General features: G+C 38.3%; 1 protein-coding gene and 1 long non-coding RNA gene across 16 annotated transcripts in view; one reads left to right on the forward strand and one right to left on the reverse strand.

Annotated features, from left to right (window-relative positions):
- Nucleotides 1-18,089, forward strand: part of POLR3G (RNA polymerase III subunit G) — a 41,061-nt gene that overhangs the window by 3,261 nt on the left and 19,711 nt on the right. For 9 of the 15 annotated variants that reach the window (XR_014838303.1, XR_014838304.1, XR_014838306.1 and 6 more), the window contains exons 2-4: nt 7,333-7,482; nt 10,602-10,731; nt 16,292-16,348. Coding sequence is in view for 11 of the 15 variants with exons in the window: in XM_003123778.5 (XP_003123826.1) it covers nt 7,366-7,482; nt 10,602-10,731; nt 16,292-16,348 (304 nt within the window). In the remaining 4 variants the exon portion in view is untranslated. Of the gene's footprint in view, nt 1-3,651; nt 3,744-7,001; nt 7,111-7,332; nt 7,483-10,601; nt 10,732-16,291; nt 16,349-18,089 lie in introns of those variants that run through there. The other 6 variants (XR_014838305.1, XM_085014069.1, XM_085014076.1 and 3 more) reach the window with 3 other exon arrangements.
- On the reverse strand, nt 2,628-3,841 carry LOC146405638 (uncharacterized). The gene is made up of 2 exons (XR_014838373.1): nt 3,549-3,841; nt 2,628-2,982 (listed from the first exon to the last, which is right to left on the reverse strand). It is a non-coding gene; the product is annotated as an uncharacterized LOC146405638 (long non-coding RNA).

Consider the following 18,089-nt stretch of genomic DNA (forward strand, 5'->3'; position numbering starts at 1 on the left):
GCACTCAATGGACTTCGGACTTCATAGTCTCACTTTCCTCTTCTATATAACAGGAAATTTAGTCTGGAGCAGTGGTTCTTAACTTAGGTTACACGTAATCTCCTGGGATGCCTTAAAAAGTGCTAGGGAGTTCCTGTCGTGGCTCAGCATTAATGAACCCCACTGGTATCCATGAGGATGCAGGTTCGATCCCTGGCCTCGATCAGTGGGTAAAGGATCTGCTGTTGCCAGTGAACTGTGGTGTAGGTCTCAGTCACAGCTCCGATCTCAAGATGCTGTGGATCTGGCATAGGTGGGCAGCTGTAGCTCTGATTTGACCCCTAGCCTGAGAACCTCCATATGCTGCGGATGTGGCCCTAAAAAGACAAAAAAAAAAAAAAAAAAAAGGTCCTATTGCCTAAATCCTATCTTCAGAGATTCTGAGGTGAATGCGTTGTTCCAGCGTGATGCTTGAGAGCTTTTTGTTTGTTGGTTGGTTGGTTTATTTTAACTCTCCTGATGATTCTAGTGTACAGCTGGGTCCCAAACTTATTCTAGAAGTTAAAAACCAAAAACCTTAATAAGTGAGCAGACTGAATTGTATTTCTGTAGGGAGATTTGCTCATAAAATCACAATAAGTAAACAAATAAGGAAAGCTTAACATTGATTATAGAGCTGTTGCTGTATAGAGAGCACTCTTCTAGGTAGTAGGTATATGAAATCTCTGCTGTTAATACAGTGGAAGAAACAAACAAATAAACAAAAATGGAATTGAAACTCCTTCTCTTTGGAAAAGGCCCATTTCCCAAAAGGGGCATTGTCTGTATTTCTTCCAGAATTGAAGAGTGGAACAATATGTATCACCTCAATTTTTAAAAATCCATTTAATTTAACAGGAGGATCTTTCCAGGAGCAAGGTGGAATGAAATGACAGTTGTGAATGTTGAGGGACTTAAGCTGGATCTTAATGTGAAAATGGATGCAGTCAGATAGAGAAGAAGAGGTTTCTCTATTGGAGCAAATGGTAGTTAAGACATGATTACAGGCAAGTGAGTCAGGAGGATCAGTGCAGCCATTTTAAAAGGGCTCTGAATACCTGGCTACGGAGCTGGGATTTAATCTCTAGCCGAGAGGGAAAATGACAAGAGAAGCATAATCAGAATGATGCTTTAGGATGAATAATGTGAGAGAATAAATTAAATAGGAAGAACAGGAGATACCACAAAATTTGCAGCTAGTCAAAAGTGAAGTAGAGAGAGTTCCCATCGTGGTTCAGTGGTTAACAAATCCGACTAGGAACTATAAGTTGCGGGTTTGATCCCTGGCGTTGCTCAGTGGGTCAAGGACCCGGCGTTACGGTGAGTTGTGGTGTAGGTCGCAGACACGGCTCAGATCCCGCGTTGCTGTGGTTCCGGCGTAGGCCGGCAGCTTCAGCTCCGATTTGACCCCTAGCCTGGGAACCTCCATATGCTGCAAGTGCGGCCCTACAAAAAAAAAAAAAAAAAAAAAAAAAAAAAAAAAAAAGGGAAGTAGAAAAGAGCTGAACTGGATTATGGTAGAAAAAATGGAAAGGAAGAGACTTTTTTTTTTTTTGGCTTTTTGCCTTTTCTAGGGCCGCTCCAGCGGCATATGGAGGTTCCCAGGCTAGGGGTCCAATCGGAGCTGTAGCTGCCGGCCTTCGCCAGAACCACAGCAACACCAGATCCAAGCCGCCTCTGCAACCTGCACCACAGTTCACGGCAACGCCGGATCCACTGAGCAAGGGCAGGGACCAAACCCGCAACCTCATGGTTCCTAGTCGGATTCGTTAACCACTGCGCCACGACGGCAACTCCAGAAAGGAAGGGACATTTTGAAGGAACAATTAGATGATTGATTTCTTAGGAGGTGTGGAACAGAATGAGGAATCAATACTGACTCACTCCAAATCTTCAAATATTGGTCACTGGGAAAATAAAATACCATGGATAGAAATAGGGACATTATACATGAAAGGCAAGCTAGTTAGTATAGAGAGAAGATGATCTCCGTATTTTAAGTTTACGGTACTGTCCAAATATTCTTTTGGTAGTAAGAAAATGGACTAAAACTCAGGACAAAGATCACTATCATTGCTAGAGGTAATGGTGTGGGAAAGATCATCAAACCCTGAGACCGAGTGCTTTTTCCAAAGATAAAAAAAGAGCACAACCGGAGTTCCTGTCGTGGCTCAGTGGTTAACGAATCTGACTAGGAACTATGAGGTTTCGGGTTCAATCCCTAGCCTTGCTCAGTGGGTTAAGGATCTGGTGTTGCCGTGAGCTGTGGTGTAGGTTGCAGACGCGGCTCGGATCCCGCGTTGCTGTGGCTCTGGCGTAGGCCAGCGGCTACAGCTCCAATTAGACCCCCTAGCCTGGGAACCTCCATATGCCGTGGGAGTGGCCCTAGAAATGACAAAAAGACCAAAAAAAAAAAAAAAAAAAAAAGGCACAACCAAAGATTGAACCTTAAGAAATCCAGGAGTTCCCGTCCTAGCTCGGTGGTTAACGAACCCAGATAGTATCCATGAGGATGCAGGTTGGATCCCTTTTTTTTTTTTTTTGCTTTTTAGCAAAAGAGGGACCTTGCTTTTTTAATCAACTTGAAGACTATTAGCAGCCATACATACTTTGAATTTTTAATGATTTATTTACCCTAAATTTTGACTGTGAGAAAGAATCTTTGAGATCTAGTCTACTGTCCTCCTTTTAGAAATGGGAATGGGCTCAATAAGACTTTGAAGAGGTCAGAGTTCCTGTCGTGGCTCAGTGGTTAATGAACCCATCTAGTATCCATGAAGACGAAGGTTCGATCCTTGGCTTTGCTCAGTGGGTTAAGAATCCGACATTGCCATAAGCGGTGGTGTAGGTCACAGACGCAGCGTGGATATGGCATGGCTGTGGTGTGGCTGTGGCATAGGCCAGTGGTTACAGCTTCTATTGGACCCCCTAGTCTGGGAATATCCATATATCATGGGTTCAATCCTAAAAAGACCAAAAAAAAAAAAAAATCCATATTTAGGAGGTTTAACAAGAGAAGCAGACAAAAATGGTCATGGGATAGAAGACTCTGGAATTTTATTGAAGCCTGAAGACAAGACATTTGCAAAAAAGAAAGGAGGCAATAGTGAGCGGTGTCCTTTGGAAGTCCAAGAGCATGACCAAGGGAAAAAGGCTTGAGGACCTGACCATTGAGAACCATTAGAGACCTCACCCTTCAGCTTTTGCCTGAGTAGAGTTCCCATCACAAGTGAATAAAAGCCAAAGCCTTCACTATAAGCTCACACAGAACTACACAAGATCTGGTCTTAACCAGCCTTTCCTTGCTCTTTACCAGCTACGGGGGCTCCTTGTTCCTCAGACACATCCAGCTTGTGGCTTCCTTCTCTGCCTTGTCCTTCCTTCTGTCTGAAGCTACCTTCACCTCATTCTTCTGTCTTGTAGCTCACAGCCCTTCTGCAGCACACTGTTCAGATCTATCCTCCCCAGAAAGACTTACCTTGTGTGAAAAAGCCACTACCATACATCTTTGTTATTCTCTACCCACTTACCATGATTTATTTTTCTTCAGAGCTGTATTGATTTCCTAGGGCTGCCATAGCATAGCACCACAAATTGAGTGGCTTAGCACAACAGAAATTTCTTCCCTTCCAGTTCTAGAGGCCTGAAGTCTGAAGTCAAGATAGCAGCAGCGTTTGTTCCTTCTGGAGGCTCCCATCTGTTCCATGCCGATCTTCCAGCTTCTGGTGATTCCTGGCACTCCTTGTCATTTCTGGGTTGCTCCTATACCACTCCAGTCTGTGCCTCCATCTTTCCGTGGTGTTTTCCCTGTGGGTGTCTCTCTCTGTCCAAATTTTGTAAGGATACCAGTCATTAGAACAGGGCTCACCCCTATGTAATATAATCTCATCTTAATTCAGTTACATCCTCAAAGACTTTATTTCCAAATATGAAAGGTCACATTCACAGGTACCAGGGATTAGAACTTAAAACATATTTTTTTGGGGGAGGGCATAGTTCAACCCAGAATTGGAGCACATAATGTTACATACTTGTTTACTCATTTGTGTTCTTTCATCCACTGAAATATAAGCTCCGAGGGCAGGGACCTAGTTTTATTTTGGGCTTTCACTCCTACCACTGTGTCTGGAACGCCCAATATTAGTTGGATGAAGTTGGCTTACATGAAGTAGAGGAAGATTTGGATCATGTGGAAATGGAGAAAGCTGGTTTAAAAACTATTCATTCAAGAAGTTGAGCAGGGTGAAAAAGGACCAAAGTAATGGTTGAGTCAACTTAAAGGATTTCAAACAGCAAAGCTTAGGGTACACTGTGAGTTGCTTTTACCATAAGACAGTTACTAGAGTCCCAGGAGTCCTTCTCTGCAAGAGAAGAAAAAGAATTTAGCAGCTTCTTCAGGTACAGGAGAATTGATTCAGGATAACGAAGCTGAAAAGAAATAGACTTGCAGACCAGAAAGCCATGTAATGTGGGTTTTTTTTATTTTTATTTTTTGCTTTTTTTAGAGCTGCACCTTTGGCATGTGGAGGTTCCCAGGCTAGGGGTCGAATCGGAGCTACAGAGCCACAGCAATGCAGGATCCAAGCCGAGTCTGCAACCCACACCACAGCTCACAGCAACGCCGGATCCTTGACCCACTAAGCAAGGCCCGGGATCAAACCTTCCGGTTCCTAGACAGATTCATTTCTGCTGTGCCATGACAGGAACTCCCCATGTAATTATTAAGAGTGTCTGAAGAGCTAGGGTAGTGCATTCACTAATGATAATCAATTTATACACCCAAAGGTTTCTTGATAAATATGGAAGTTTAGTGTCAGCAGAGTTTGATGTTTCTCAAGGGATATTCTGTCAAGCAATGGAAGCTGATATGCTGTCTTTTTTAGGGTGAGTTTTCCAAACTTCTTCCCAGGGTTCACTTCCAGGGTTTCTATTGAAGTTTGAGGACTTGAAGATCATTTGGAATTCCTTATCTTTAGCAGGTCCTCTAGGGAGTTCTCATGAGCAGGCAAGTTTGGAAAATGTTATCTACAGTTGTCCTTAATCTTTAACTAGTGGCAAATCCTGCATTGGAATTTAGCCCAATGGTCTCAGCCATGCCTACTGAGCTTCTGCAGTTCTTTCCTTTGAGTGAAAGTGTGAACTCTTCTGCTCAGCAATTTTCATGCTTGGGAGATGTGCTTTCTGTAGGCTCAGCATGTATGCGTTAGTGACTTAGCAATTGAAATGAGGCCATTTGGATATTTTCTCACTCTTTTCTGTATGAATTGTGTTTCATAGTAACAAAGTAGTGGGTGAGGGGTTCCAGGTCATAAAGAAAGAATGATAAAATTTGTATATCACCACATTACAATCCATAATGGAATAGTGAATCTAGGCTATGATCATCAATGGCTACAATTTTATTTTATTTTATTTTTTTGTCTTTTTTTTGCCTTTTCTAGGGCCACTCCCACAGCATGTGGAGTTCCCAGGCTCGGAGTCTAATTGGAGCTGTAGCCACCGGCCTATACCAGAGCCACAGCAACACAGGATCCGAGCGGCGTCTGCAACCTACACCACAGCTCAGGGCAACGCTGGATCGTGAACCCACTGAGCAAGGCCAGGGATCGAACCCGCAACCTCATGGTTCCTAGTCGGATTCGTTAACCACTGCACCGTGATGGGAACTCCAATGGCTACAATTTTAAAACCATTAGGTGAAAACTGATAGGAACTTCGTACTGGATGAAAAAGACTGACAGCACCTGAACTCATTGACCAGAGAACATTGCTGAGAGAGACTTCATGTGCATCCAGACACCATGTCTTATGTATGTGGTTACTCAAATCCAGAATATAGAAAATTGCACATGCTTCCTATACTCAAAGTGTGGTCTCCAAACATTGATATATTCAGAGAGCTTGTTAGAAATGCAGATTATCAGGCCCCACCCTTGGCCAGCTGGTTCAGATTCTGCCTTTTAAGGAGATTCTTAGGTAATTTGCATGTGTGTTAAAGTTGGAGAAGCATTGTAAAGGACAATGACCTTGTTTTGTCAACAAATAAATGGTTAGAGAGAAAAGGGAGGGAACCGTTACAGTGGTGTGAGGGGCATATTATTACTTTTAATCTTCACTACAGTCCAGTGCAGAGTAGTAGTGAAAGAGCCCTAGTGTAGAAATCCCATTCTCACATTACAGTTGACTCTTGAACAGCATGAGTTTGAGCTGCATAGGTCTACTTGTATGTTAATTTTTTTTTCAATAATACTAAAACTATACAGTCTGAAGTTGGTTGAATCCAAGAATGAAGAATCAAAGGGCTGACTGTAAAATTATACACAGATTTTAAACTGCATACATAAGTCATGGTGTCTGGATGCATGTGCCCTAACCCCATGTTGTTCAGGTGTCAAGTGTAGGGTGTAATAATCATGTTTCAGACAATTCAGAAATTCAGTGCAGGAGAGGGACGACATTATTATCTGTAAAGAGTACAAATTTATCTCACCTTTAACTTAACTATTTCAGCTGTTTTTCTCTGAACTTGAAAACTTCTTTTTTTGCTTGGACAGACCTTCAAAGTCTTTTTTTGTCTTTTTAGGTCCACACCTGGGGCATATGGAGGTTCCTACACCACAGGCACGGTGATGCCATATCCGAGCCACATCTACAACCTACAGCACAGCTTATGGCAACACCAGATCCTTAACCCACTGAGCAAGGCATCCTTATGGATACTAGTCAGGTTCATTAACCACTGAGCCACGACGGGAGCTCTGACCTCTTCAAAGTCTTACTGAGCCCATTCCCATTTCTAAAAGGAGGACATTAGACTAGATCTTAAAGATTCTTTCTAATACTCAAAATTTAGGGTAAATAAATCATTAAAAATTGAAAATATGTATGGCTGCTAATAGTCTTCAAGTTGATTAAAAAAGCAAGGTGTCCTCTCTTCATCAGCCCAACCATTCAATTTTTTTTTTTTTTTTAATGCATCTTAGATCTTGTTGCCATGCCACAGAGAGGTGGAGAGAATTGCACCAGCTGTACTGTGTGGTTGGGGCAGCATCGCAAAGGAGACCCAGGGTCAGCCCTCTACCCAGGATGTAGGTGAAGTAGTTGAGTCCATCATCATCTTACCTACCAAACATGACTAGATGTGACAGGATCAGGGATCAGCATATCACATATTTATGCCTTTACAAGGTGTGCTTTCCAGAAATGTTTCAAATGGGCCATGCTGTTTAAGGAGTGAAGTGTATTTTGTTTTAAGATGTTGGTTTCATTTTTCATGTGATCCATCAAATCTTAATCATTGATAATGTCTTTCAGAATTTGCCTACTTTTCTGGTATAACAATTTCCAATGGCTGGGAATAAAGGAAGAGGACGTGCTGCTTATACGTTTAACATCGAGGCAGTTGGATTTAGCAGAGGTGAAAAGTTACCCGATGTTGTATTGAAACCACCTCCACTATTTCCTGTAAGTACATTAACAGCGAAATTCTCAGAATGTCTTTTCATGTTTCAGACAAAATTTAAATTGTATATAGGACTTGAATGTATATCGTTATGTTATCTTCTTACCCTCTTACAAGGAAAAGAAGAGAATATAAAAGAGTAAAGGAGGATATGTTTCACTTACCTTTGAATTTATTAACTGTTTTCTGAACCTTTCCTTTTTCTTTCTTTCTTCCTTTTTTTTTTTTTTTTAAAAGCATGCCCAGGCCAAGGATGGATCCCACACCATAGCAACAATTGAGCCATGGCAGTGACAGTGCTGAATCCTTAACCCACTAAGCCACCAGGGAACTCCTTTATTTATTGCATTTAATTTTTTTAAATTGAGGTATAGTTGATTTACAGTGTATTCTGCTGTACAGCAGAGTGATTCAGTTATACATATATGCACTCTTTTTTAGAAAATACTCTTTTCTATTATGGTTTATCATAGGACATTGAATATAGTTCTCTGTGCTCTATAGCAGGATCTTCTTGTTTATCCCCTCCATGTATAATAGTTTACATTTGCTACCACCGATCTTCCACTCCATCCTTCTCCCAGCCCCCTCCTGGCAGCCACAAGTCTACTGAACCACTTCAAATTATCAGCATGCTTTCTTAAAATACAAAAAACTGGAGTTCCCATCTTGGCTCAGTGGTTAACGAATCCGACTAGGAACCATGAGGTTGTGGGTTTGATCCCTGGCCTTCCTTAGTGGGTTCATGATCCGGCATTGGCCGTGAGCTGTGGTGTAGGTCGCAGACGCAGCTCAGATCCTGCATTGCTGTGGCTCTGGCATAGGCTGGAGGCTACAGCTCTGATTAGACCCCTAGCCTGGGAACCTCCATATGCCGCAGGAGAGGCCCTAGAAAAGGCAAAGACAAAAAAAAAAAAAAATTCAAAAACCTATATATACCTTTCCCTGAATATATTCAGTATTTTGTGAATTAAGAAAGAATTTGTTTCTCAATTCTTATATCTTCTAGTGCTATTAATGATACATTCCAATGTCAGAATATTTTTAAAAATACAGTTAGATCTTACAGTGGTCCTTACTTCCCATTATGTCTGACCTTCATTTAATGATTTTTCTTCTCATCTTGTATCCATAAATTTAACTTTGTTTCCTAGTATACCACTTGGCCTTTTTTCCCCACTGAACTTTTTTTTTTTTTCTTCCTTATTTTATTAAAGTCAGTTTGAATTTTATTACTGTTTATCAAAACATAAGCACATCTATTACATTTAGTAATGAGTATACTGCATACTTAATTGGCATCATTTTTAATCTAGTGCTTTCACTTTAGTTTAAAATGTAAGCTTACAGGGAGTTTCCTTGTGGTGCAATGGGTTAAGCATCTGACATTGTCACTGTAGCAGTTTGGGTCACTGCTATGGTGTGAGTTTGATCCCTGGCTTGGGAACTTCCACATACCATAGGCGCAGCAAAAAAAAAAGTAAGCTTATCTTATTAGATGCATATTTGCTATAGTATAAAATATGAAAAAAATCATAAATAACCCAGTACTCCCTCCAAGAATCTTTTCCCTCTTTCAAAAGGAAACATCCTTTATTGAAAGATTTATGTAAGTAGAGGACCCTGGACAAACATATTAGGGATCTAGATGTTTCACATAGGGAGTGTATACTTTTTGCTCTTGATATTTTGCCTTTTTGATATTCAGTACAGCCTAAAAACAAAGATAATTACCTCAGGTATAGACATAATGTCAGTTTACACTGACTTCTTTTAAAATAAGTTCCTTTTCATGTGGGAGATTACTTCTAAAGCCTGGGAATGTTGGTGCATATTGTCATTTTATATATGGAGTAAAATTGAAATTCCTTATTACTGGCTTAAAGGGCTTTATCTGCTCTGGCCTTTCTGATTTTTCTCTGACCCTTTTCCTACCACTGTCCTTCTCTCCTTAGCCATCCTAGTCTCTTCGTCCCCTTAGGCATTTTCCTCTGCTGGTTTCCCTGGCTGGAACCACTGGTTTCGCATTTCTTAATTTTATCCAGATCTCTGCTCGAGCATGACTTCCCCAAGAGGATGGGTGCTTACTCTGCCTAGACCAGCCTCTTCCATGTACTCTGTCAGTCGCTCTTTCCTCTTCCTGGCTTCAGTCCTTTTATGCCACTTAGCACTATCTGAAGTTATGTATGACCTCATTTGTTTACTTCCTACTGTGTTTTTCTTCCCTAGAATGTAAATTTCATGCAGGCAAGAACTTTGAGGAGTTCATCGTGGTGTCTCCTGTTGTCCAGCCATGTGTGGCTTATAGTAGGAACTCAGTAAATAATTGTAGAATGAATGAATAAATTCAGAGTGAAATTTTTAAATGTACCCTATACTTAGCCTTTAAAACCAGAAATGTTTTCATTATGTACCCTGAAGACCCACTTTTTTATGAATGTATATTATGAGTATATATACATACATGTATACATATGCGTGCATGAATGTAATTTTTTAAAATTGAAGATACAGATTCAAATTTCTCCTTTGCCATTTATGTGTTATGTGAGCTTATGGATTATTCAGTTCTCATTTTTCTCACTGTAAAAGGGGAAATATTGATGATACTTTACATGAGAACATGAATTTTGAATATTAAGTATATCCAGGTTGTAGTAACCACTGGTTAAATGGTATCTGCTACTATTTCTTTCTTTCTTTCTTTTTTTCTTTTTTTTTTAATGCTATTGCTTCTCCCAGTAGCACTACTACTGATTGAGATTAATAGGACTCTACAGCAGTTGCTCTTATTTGGGTGCCTTGATTTTTAAATATAGAAGCACAGTCAAAAGACTATATAACAGAATGGTTATTGGTGTGATCAGGAAGAAAACTAGGGGAGATAGAAAACTAAGTATCTTTCCTACTTCTAAAATAAGCAGAAAGTAGGAAATGGGTGAAAAGATTACAAAATTAAATAGATTATAGATTATAAAAGCTCAAAATCTTTTAGGTTGGCTGAAGAACTTACTACCTGTAAAATGTGATTTTTCAATAAAACTGACATTTTTTAAATATAGACAAAAGAGATATTAAAATAGTTAATTAATTTTTAAAATTTGCCTCTTCATTTAAACAGGATACAGATTATAAACCAGTGCCACTGAAAACAGGAGAGGGTGAAGATTATGTACTGGCCTTAAAACAGGAGTTGAGAGAAACAATGAAAAGAATGCCTTATTTTGTAGAAACACCTGAAGAAAAACAAGGTGTGTATTGAACTCTTTGATTATGTGGTTCACTGTCTGCAGATGAAACAGAGTTTCAGTATAAGATGTATGATGTTTAATGCTGATTGATTTGATTCAGTCAGAAGTTATCAACTACATTGAGAAAGCATATTTAATGTTGATTTAACAGAAAATGTTTTTTAAACTTCTTGATATTTTATTTTTAAAATTACCTTTCACAATAGATGTTTTATGTGTTCAGTGAAACTTATGAAAAAAAAATACTAAGAAAGTAAAAAAAATTTTTTTTTTGTCTTTTTAGGGCCACACCCATGACATATGGAGGTTCCCAGGCTGGGGTCGAATTGGAGCTGTAGCCGCCCGCCTTTGCCACAGCCACAGCAACAGCCACAGCAAAGCGGGATCTGAGCCACATCTGTGACCTTTACCACAGCTCACGACAACGCCAGATTCCTGACCCACTGAGAAAGGCCAGGGATTGAACGTGTGTACTCATGGATGCTAGTCAGAATCTCTTCTGCTGAGCCATGACGGGAACTCAAAAGAAAGTAAAAATTATCTATACTCCTTATGTTTAGAGAACAACTTATTAATGTATTATTATATATTCTAGATTTTTCTTCTGTATGTATGTTCCTTTTACAAAATTGGATTCACATTGCTTTGTATTTTCCTTTTTCACTCAATAGCATATTATTAGCATTTAATAATAATAATAACACTAGGAAGACATTCCTAGTGTCTTGGAAAACATGATTTTTAATGGCTATGTGGTATTCCATTATGTGGATATAATGTTAATTGTAACTAGTTCCCTACTATTAGATTTAAGGTGGTTTCTAGTTTTTTGCTCATATATAATACTACGATTACTGCCCTTGTACATCACTTTTTAAGTGGTTCTCTGATTAAATTTTTGTTAAAAATTTTAAAAGCCTTGACCATATTTTGGCATACCATTCATATATGTGATGTAAAATACAAAATATGTATTAATTGGTTATGCCAAGGACAGAGAGGAAAAATTGCCGTTGGAGAAGTCTTAGCAGTCTCACTAGAAGTGGGAAGTAGTCTTAGAGGAAAGGAACCCATTCCTGAGTACTTAGCTCGGTTGAGTATTGATTTTCAGTTCCTGTCCTTGAATGTTGAAATTAGAGAGGTCGATATCATCCTTGAGCTCTCAAAACAACATCATTAAAACATGAGAAATTCATATCGTATCATCTCATTCCATTAGTATTAAAAATGCATACCATTTTCCCTCTCTCTAAAAGGCTTAGAATTGGATAAGAATCAAAAAGGAAGTCTTATGTAGTAATATTACCTGTGTTTATAATTCTAAGAAGCATTTTAGACAAGTTCATTTAATTTTTCAAAACATAGCTGCTTAAAGTTATATAATAAATGGTTAGATATTTTAACCTCAAAAGTACGGAATTTTTTTACTTTTAAGATTATGTTCTATGCTTTTATCTATTCGAGTTTGAAAATGAAATTAAAGCTTTAACTAATGATAAGTGAACTAAATAAATAATCACTATTACTGGAAAAAATAATAATGTAGGATATACTTTAGTCTTCTAAAAGTTAGTCTCTTCTCTAGACTATGGGATGTACTTACTTAACTAAATGTGGTTGTTATTAAAACTCATGTCTCATTTGAAAGTTTATCATACCATGAAAGCATTTATGTTGAGTCTTTCAGATTGGGACATTTAGAACATAATTTTGTTGCTTGTTTCTGGGAATAGCTGGTTTATACCTGGATCAAGAGGCTCTTTATCTTTGGTAACTGCATAATAAAATATTTAAAAATATAAGGTATCTTTTGGGAGTTCCTTTGTGGCTTAGCAGTTAACAAACCTGACTAGTATCCATGAGGATGCAGGTTCGATCCCTGGCCTCACTCAGTGGGTTAAGGATCCAGGGTTGCCATGAGCTGTGGTGAAGGTCACAGACACAGTTCAGATCCCGCATTGCTGTGGCTGTGGTGTAGGCCGGCAGCCATAGCTCCAATTTGACCCCTAGTTTGGAAACTTCCATATGCTGCTAGTGTGGCCCTAAAAAGCAAAATAAATAAATAAATAAATAAATAAATAAATAAATAAAGGAATCTTTTGCTACTGTTTCCTTCAGAGGAAAACTTGCATAGACTTTTCCAAATTGATACAAATAAATTCTCTTTGAATATACTCATGTTTATCTCTCTTTCCAAATGGAATGTAAACACGTTCTATTTATGATTGAAAATAAAGATTTTAAAGAAAAATACAATATATATGTATGAATACAGGTTAATATAATATATACTGTTAAGTATACACTGATGTAAAGAACTAAATCCCTAGAGACTTAGACAGTATGGTGGGAAGAGGTCTTGTCCTGATAACCTGGTGGCTGGTCGCTCAGGGCATTAAGGTGTGTTGCAAAGAACTGAGGGCACAAAATAAACATATTTCCTGTTGTGATGTCTTCAAGGTTTGTTTGTAGTGTTTTCAAGTAGAATTACAGCAGTGGTTGGTATTTTCTCTACAGTAAAATTTGTTATTTTTATAATAAAGAAAAAACATCAATGAATATTATTTTCTTAATGGATTTTAGCTGCAAAGGTACACAGAGAGCATCTGGTGCACTGGTTCCCAGCTCAGGTTCCTGAACCACTGGGGTCCTCTTAGTTAGAAACAGGAGTGACAATGGTGATGGTTCTGTAAGCCATTTTCAGCACTTCTAAAGCTTAGTGGAAATCATACATTTACCTCCATTATTACCACAAGATAGTATTTTTGAAAAAATGGAGTTTGGTGTATTAACTCTTAATATACTATAAAGGTCTATAAGATCTCATTTTAATTTTTGAATTTATTTTTGAGCGGTTCTTACTATATGTAATGATTGATGTTCATAGTTCTTATTTAGAAATCTTCCAAAGAACTAAGAGAATTTACTTTAAAACAAGAGGAAAACTCATTTTATCTTAGCATTACCATATTGGCCCAATGGAGTCTTTCATAAATCTAAAATATAGTTTGGAATCTTAGTGATCTTATTTTTCTTGCATCTTGAAATATTTTTTCTGTTTTATTAACAAAGACATTATTTCATCATTTTTTAAAATTATTCCCTACTATGTTGAAAAATGTAAGATAAAGACTAAAATAGAAAAAATGAAAGAATGGTGAAATTACATAGAAAGATCATGCCATTTTGAAATAAATCATTTCTATTACATTATCCTTTAATTTTCCTATTGTGTTGCCCAAAGTATTACATTAATTTTTAAGAAGATATAAAAGTCTGGAGAGACTCTTGTCTGTGTAGGTGTTTTGTTTTTGTTTTAGCTTTTGTAGAATATAATTTAGAATTCAGAACTTTTCATTTTCTACTATATGACAAAAAAGAAGAAACTTGACAGAAAGATGTTTCACAATTACTAGACGAGTCAGAAGATGAATGCAAAAAGATAAAGATAGTAGCTCCCTGAATGCCAATGATGTTGGTGAAAATGAGTGTACAAGTGAAGTCTCAGAGTCTTCAGATGCCAGTGTCCTAGGTAAAATTTCTCAAACTCATGAATCAGTAGGGTAAACAGTACATCTCTAAGAATGAAAAGGAAATAGGACACTTTCATACAGTTAATCTTTGAAACGGACCTTATCACATAATACTTGGGATACAAACCGGGAAAATTTCACTTGCTAAAATGACATGTGACTATATTTTTTTCTTTTTTTATGGTATTTATTCACCAAATTTTATTTGATATTGTTTGTAACTGGACAAATGCTGAAAGCAAAGGCAAAGATATTCTGTTTGATTCTGTGGAAATGAAAGAATTTTTTTTTTTTTTTTCACGGCCGCACCTGCAGCATATTGAGGTTCCCAGGCTAGGGCTCGAATCGGAGCTATAGCCGCTGGTCTACACCACAGCCACAGCAAAGTGGGATCTGAGCCGTGTCTCTGACCTATACCACAGCTCACAGCAACGCCAGATCCTGAACCCACCGAGCGAGACCAGGGATCGAACCTGAGTCCTCACGGATACTAGTCAGATTTGTTTCTGTTGAGCCACAATGGGAACTCTGAAAGATTTTTTTTTCTTGCTTTTTTAGGGCCACATTCTCAGCATGGAGGTTCCCAGACTAGGGATTGAATCCGAGCTACAGCTGCCAGCCTATGCCACAGCCATAGCACTGCAGATTTTTTTTTTTTTCTTGCTTTTTTAGGGCCACATTCTCAGCATGGAGGTTCCCAGATTAGGGGTTGGATCCAAGCTACAGCTGCCAGCCTATGCCACAGCCGTAGTAGCACTGCAGGATCCGAGCCGCGTCTGCAGCTACACCACAGCTCACGGCAACACAGATCCCTAACCCACTGAGCAAGGCCAGGGATTGAACCTGCAACCTCATGGTTCCTAGTTGGATTCGTTTTCGCTGCACCACAACGGGAACTCCAGAAATGAAAGAATTTATTGGCTTTATCATGTTAATTGGTAATTTTAAATTTAATAATGAAAATGTTTACAATTATAGACCAAAGAAGATGGCTGGGCCATCCTCTCTTCAACAAAAGTGTGAGCCATAAAAATTTTTTTGAAGTGTTCCATTTTGATGGTGCAAGTAGAAAAATAATTTGTAGTAATGATAAGCTAGAATCTATTGATAGAAATGTGTTTGTAATTTAGAATCATTTGGGTGGTGCAAGTGCAAGAAGAACCAGAAGTAATGTTAGAATTTCTTAAAGATGTATCTGAAATCTGGGAGTTCCTGTCATGGCTCAGTGGTTAACAAATCCGATAGGAACCATGAAGTTGAGGGTTTGATCCCTGGCCTTGCTCAGCGGGTTAAGGATCCGGTGTGGCTGTGGCTGTGGCATAGGTCAGCGACTACAGCTCCGATTAGACCCCTGTGCCGTGGAAGTGGCCCTAGAAAAGGCAAAAAGATAAAAAGACAAAAAAAAAATGTATCTGAAATCTGGAATCAAGATTATGAAAAGCTTATATTCAGGTTTTGTATGTGACAAACCCATGATGCGTGGTTGATGTGCAGTTAGCTGCATTCAAAGGATGTTTCCCACTTGGGGTAAATATACCTTCAAAACCAGGAAAGTAATGGAATATAAATTTGAGTTTACTGTGCTTAATTTCTTATTAAAATTCCCATTAATTAATTTTCTTCCTTTTCAAATAAGAGCTTTATTGAGATAAAATTCACATATCTAAAATTTACTTTTTCAAGTATACAATTCAGCGCCCTTATGTTATGTGGTAACCTGGCTTTAGGCTTTTGTGAATATTCTCAGAGATGAGTCAGATGGTCTGATTCTAACAACCATAATTAGAGTTTGGGTCTCTGTTCACCCCCAACCATTCATACCCAGCTGCTTCTTGGCACTTCCTTGAACATGTCATACTCACTGAACCATTCATTGTGTGTCCAGGAACACACTGTGTACAAATGTGGGAAACTCTCTGTATGTGAAATAAAAGGTGTTATCTGGTGTTTCAGTTATCTTAAAGGAATGGTTTCAATTCAGATTTATTCTCAATTTCTCTAGTGAATACTTTTTTCTTTTTTTCTAGATATTGAAAGATATAGTAAAAGATATATGAAGGTGGACAAAGAAGAGTGGATACCAGGTAATTATAAAACTGAAAATGTTAAAATAATCTTTAAGGGCTATCTCTCTGCCCCATATTTTTTAAGACAAATTTTCTTTCTTCCTTCTTCCCTTCCTCCCTTTTTTCCTTTCGTCGTTTTTTTTTTTTTTTTTTTTTTTTTTTTAACTGCCAGGCTGTACCACAACTACAGCAATGCAGAATCCGAGCCATGTCTGCGACCCACACCACAGATCACGGCAATGCCGGATCCTTAACCCCCTGAGTGAGGCCAAAGATCAAACACGCATCCTTGTGGACACTAGTCAGGTTCATTACTGCTGAACCATGCCAGGAACTGCCAGGAGAAATTTTCTATTTTCACCATTTGAAACAGAGTCTGATTCTTTTCCTGTAATTAATTAGTAACATATATCTTTTGAAAACTTAGACGAAAAGATTTTTATATTGTAACAAGGAAGTGTTTTTTTGTGGCAGTTCTTAGAATACTTTTTTCCTTATAAAATAGGGCTTGCCAATCCATTGAGTCTTTGACTTTCATTGGCCACAAGCATAATTTTAACCTTTAATACCAGTAGTACTCACTTACTTGCTCCTGAGTGATTTTATAACTTCTGAGGAGAAAACACAGTTAGTTTTAAGGATATTTTAAGCCAAGCTGTGGCTTTCCAGCAGGCATAGACTACTTTTGGTTGTTAAGATGGCTTTTCAACAGAACTACACCTAAGAGAGTTTTTTCTTCAACATTCACAAAATTACCTTGGATACAGACAGTATAGAAGAGGCTGCAGAGATTTCATCCAGTTGATTCATTTTGTGGAAAAGTAACAGTTGCTATGGAAATGAAGTGACCTGTCAGGGCAACTTGGACAGGACTATTAGAACCCAGGTTTCCTCATTTTAACTCACTTTGCTTTGACACTGTCCTTGGTATGTTATAGAAGCTGTATGTAAAAGCATAAATGGCATTGCCGGCACTACTGCTTTCCCGGCTGATCATTGCTAAGGCGTGTCCCTCTGGAGACACTCTTAGGTCTCACATTTATTCTACTTCATAAACATTTGTCTCTTAAGTGATTCTCTTTAAATACTATCTCATGATAATCTGTGGATCATTTATAAAAACAAACATATTCAAAGCAAAATTTATGAGTTCAAGTAAAATAGCTTGAGAGATAAAATAGTTTTCTACAAAAGACACTGAGTTTTTTTATTAGCAGATAGCATTTTCTAATCCATTTATATGTTGCTTCATATTTCTGATTAACTCTGCTTAAAAATGTGAAGGAAGTGACAAATTAGAGGAATTGTGTAGCTAATGCAGGCAAAATCATTTATTGGAGGGAATTTACTTTTCTATAGCTATTTGTGTTTTTAATTTTAAGATTTTTATGTTACGTTTTCAGATAATTATTAGAATTGTTAAACTTTGCATGTGTTCAACTAGAGAAAACTTACAAAATATAGAGTAGTTAAATAACACTTAAGAAAAGCACTTGTAGTTTTAACACTTACAAAGAATTACCTGAAATCTTTTTTTTTTTTGGTCTTTCTGCCTTTTCTAGAGCCACTCCCGTGGCATTTGGAGGTTCCCAAGCTAGGGGTCTGATTGAGCTGTAGCCACTGGCCTACGCCAGAGCCACAGCAACACGGGATCCGAGCCGCGTCTGCAACCTACACCACAGCTCATGGCAATGCTGGATCGTGAACCCACTGAGCAAGGCCAGGGACCGAACCCGCAACCTCATGGTTCCTAGTCAGA

This window comes from Sus scrofa, chromosome 2, assembly GCF_054392235.1.
Source record: "Sus scrofa isolate SSC_HxYL_T2T_F1_AM1 chromosome 2, Sscrofa_HxYL_maternal_Yorkshire_Landrace_v2.0, whole genome shotgun sequence".
NCBI lineage: Eukaryota > Metazoa > Chordata > Mammalia > Artiodactyla > Suidae > Sus > Sus scrofa.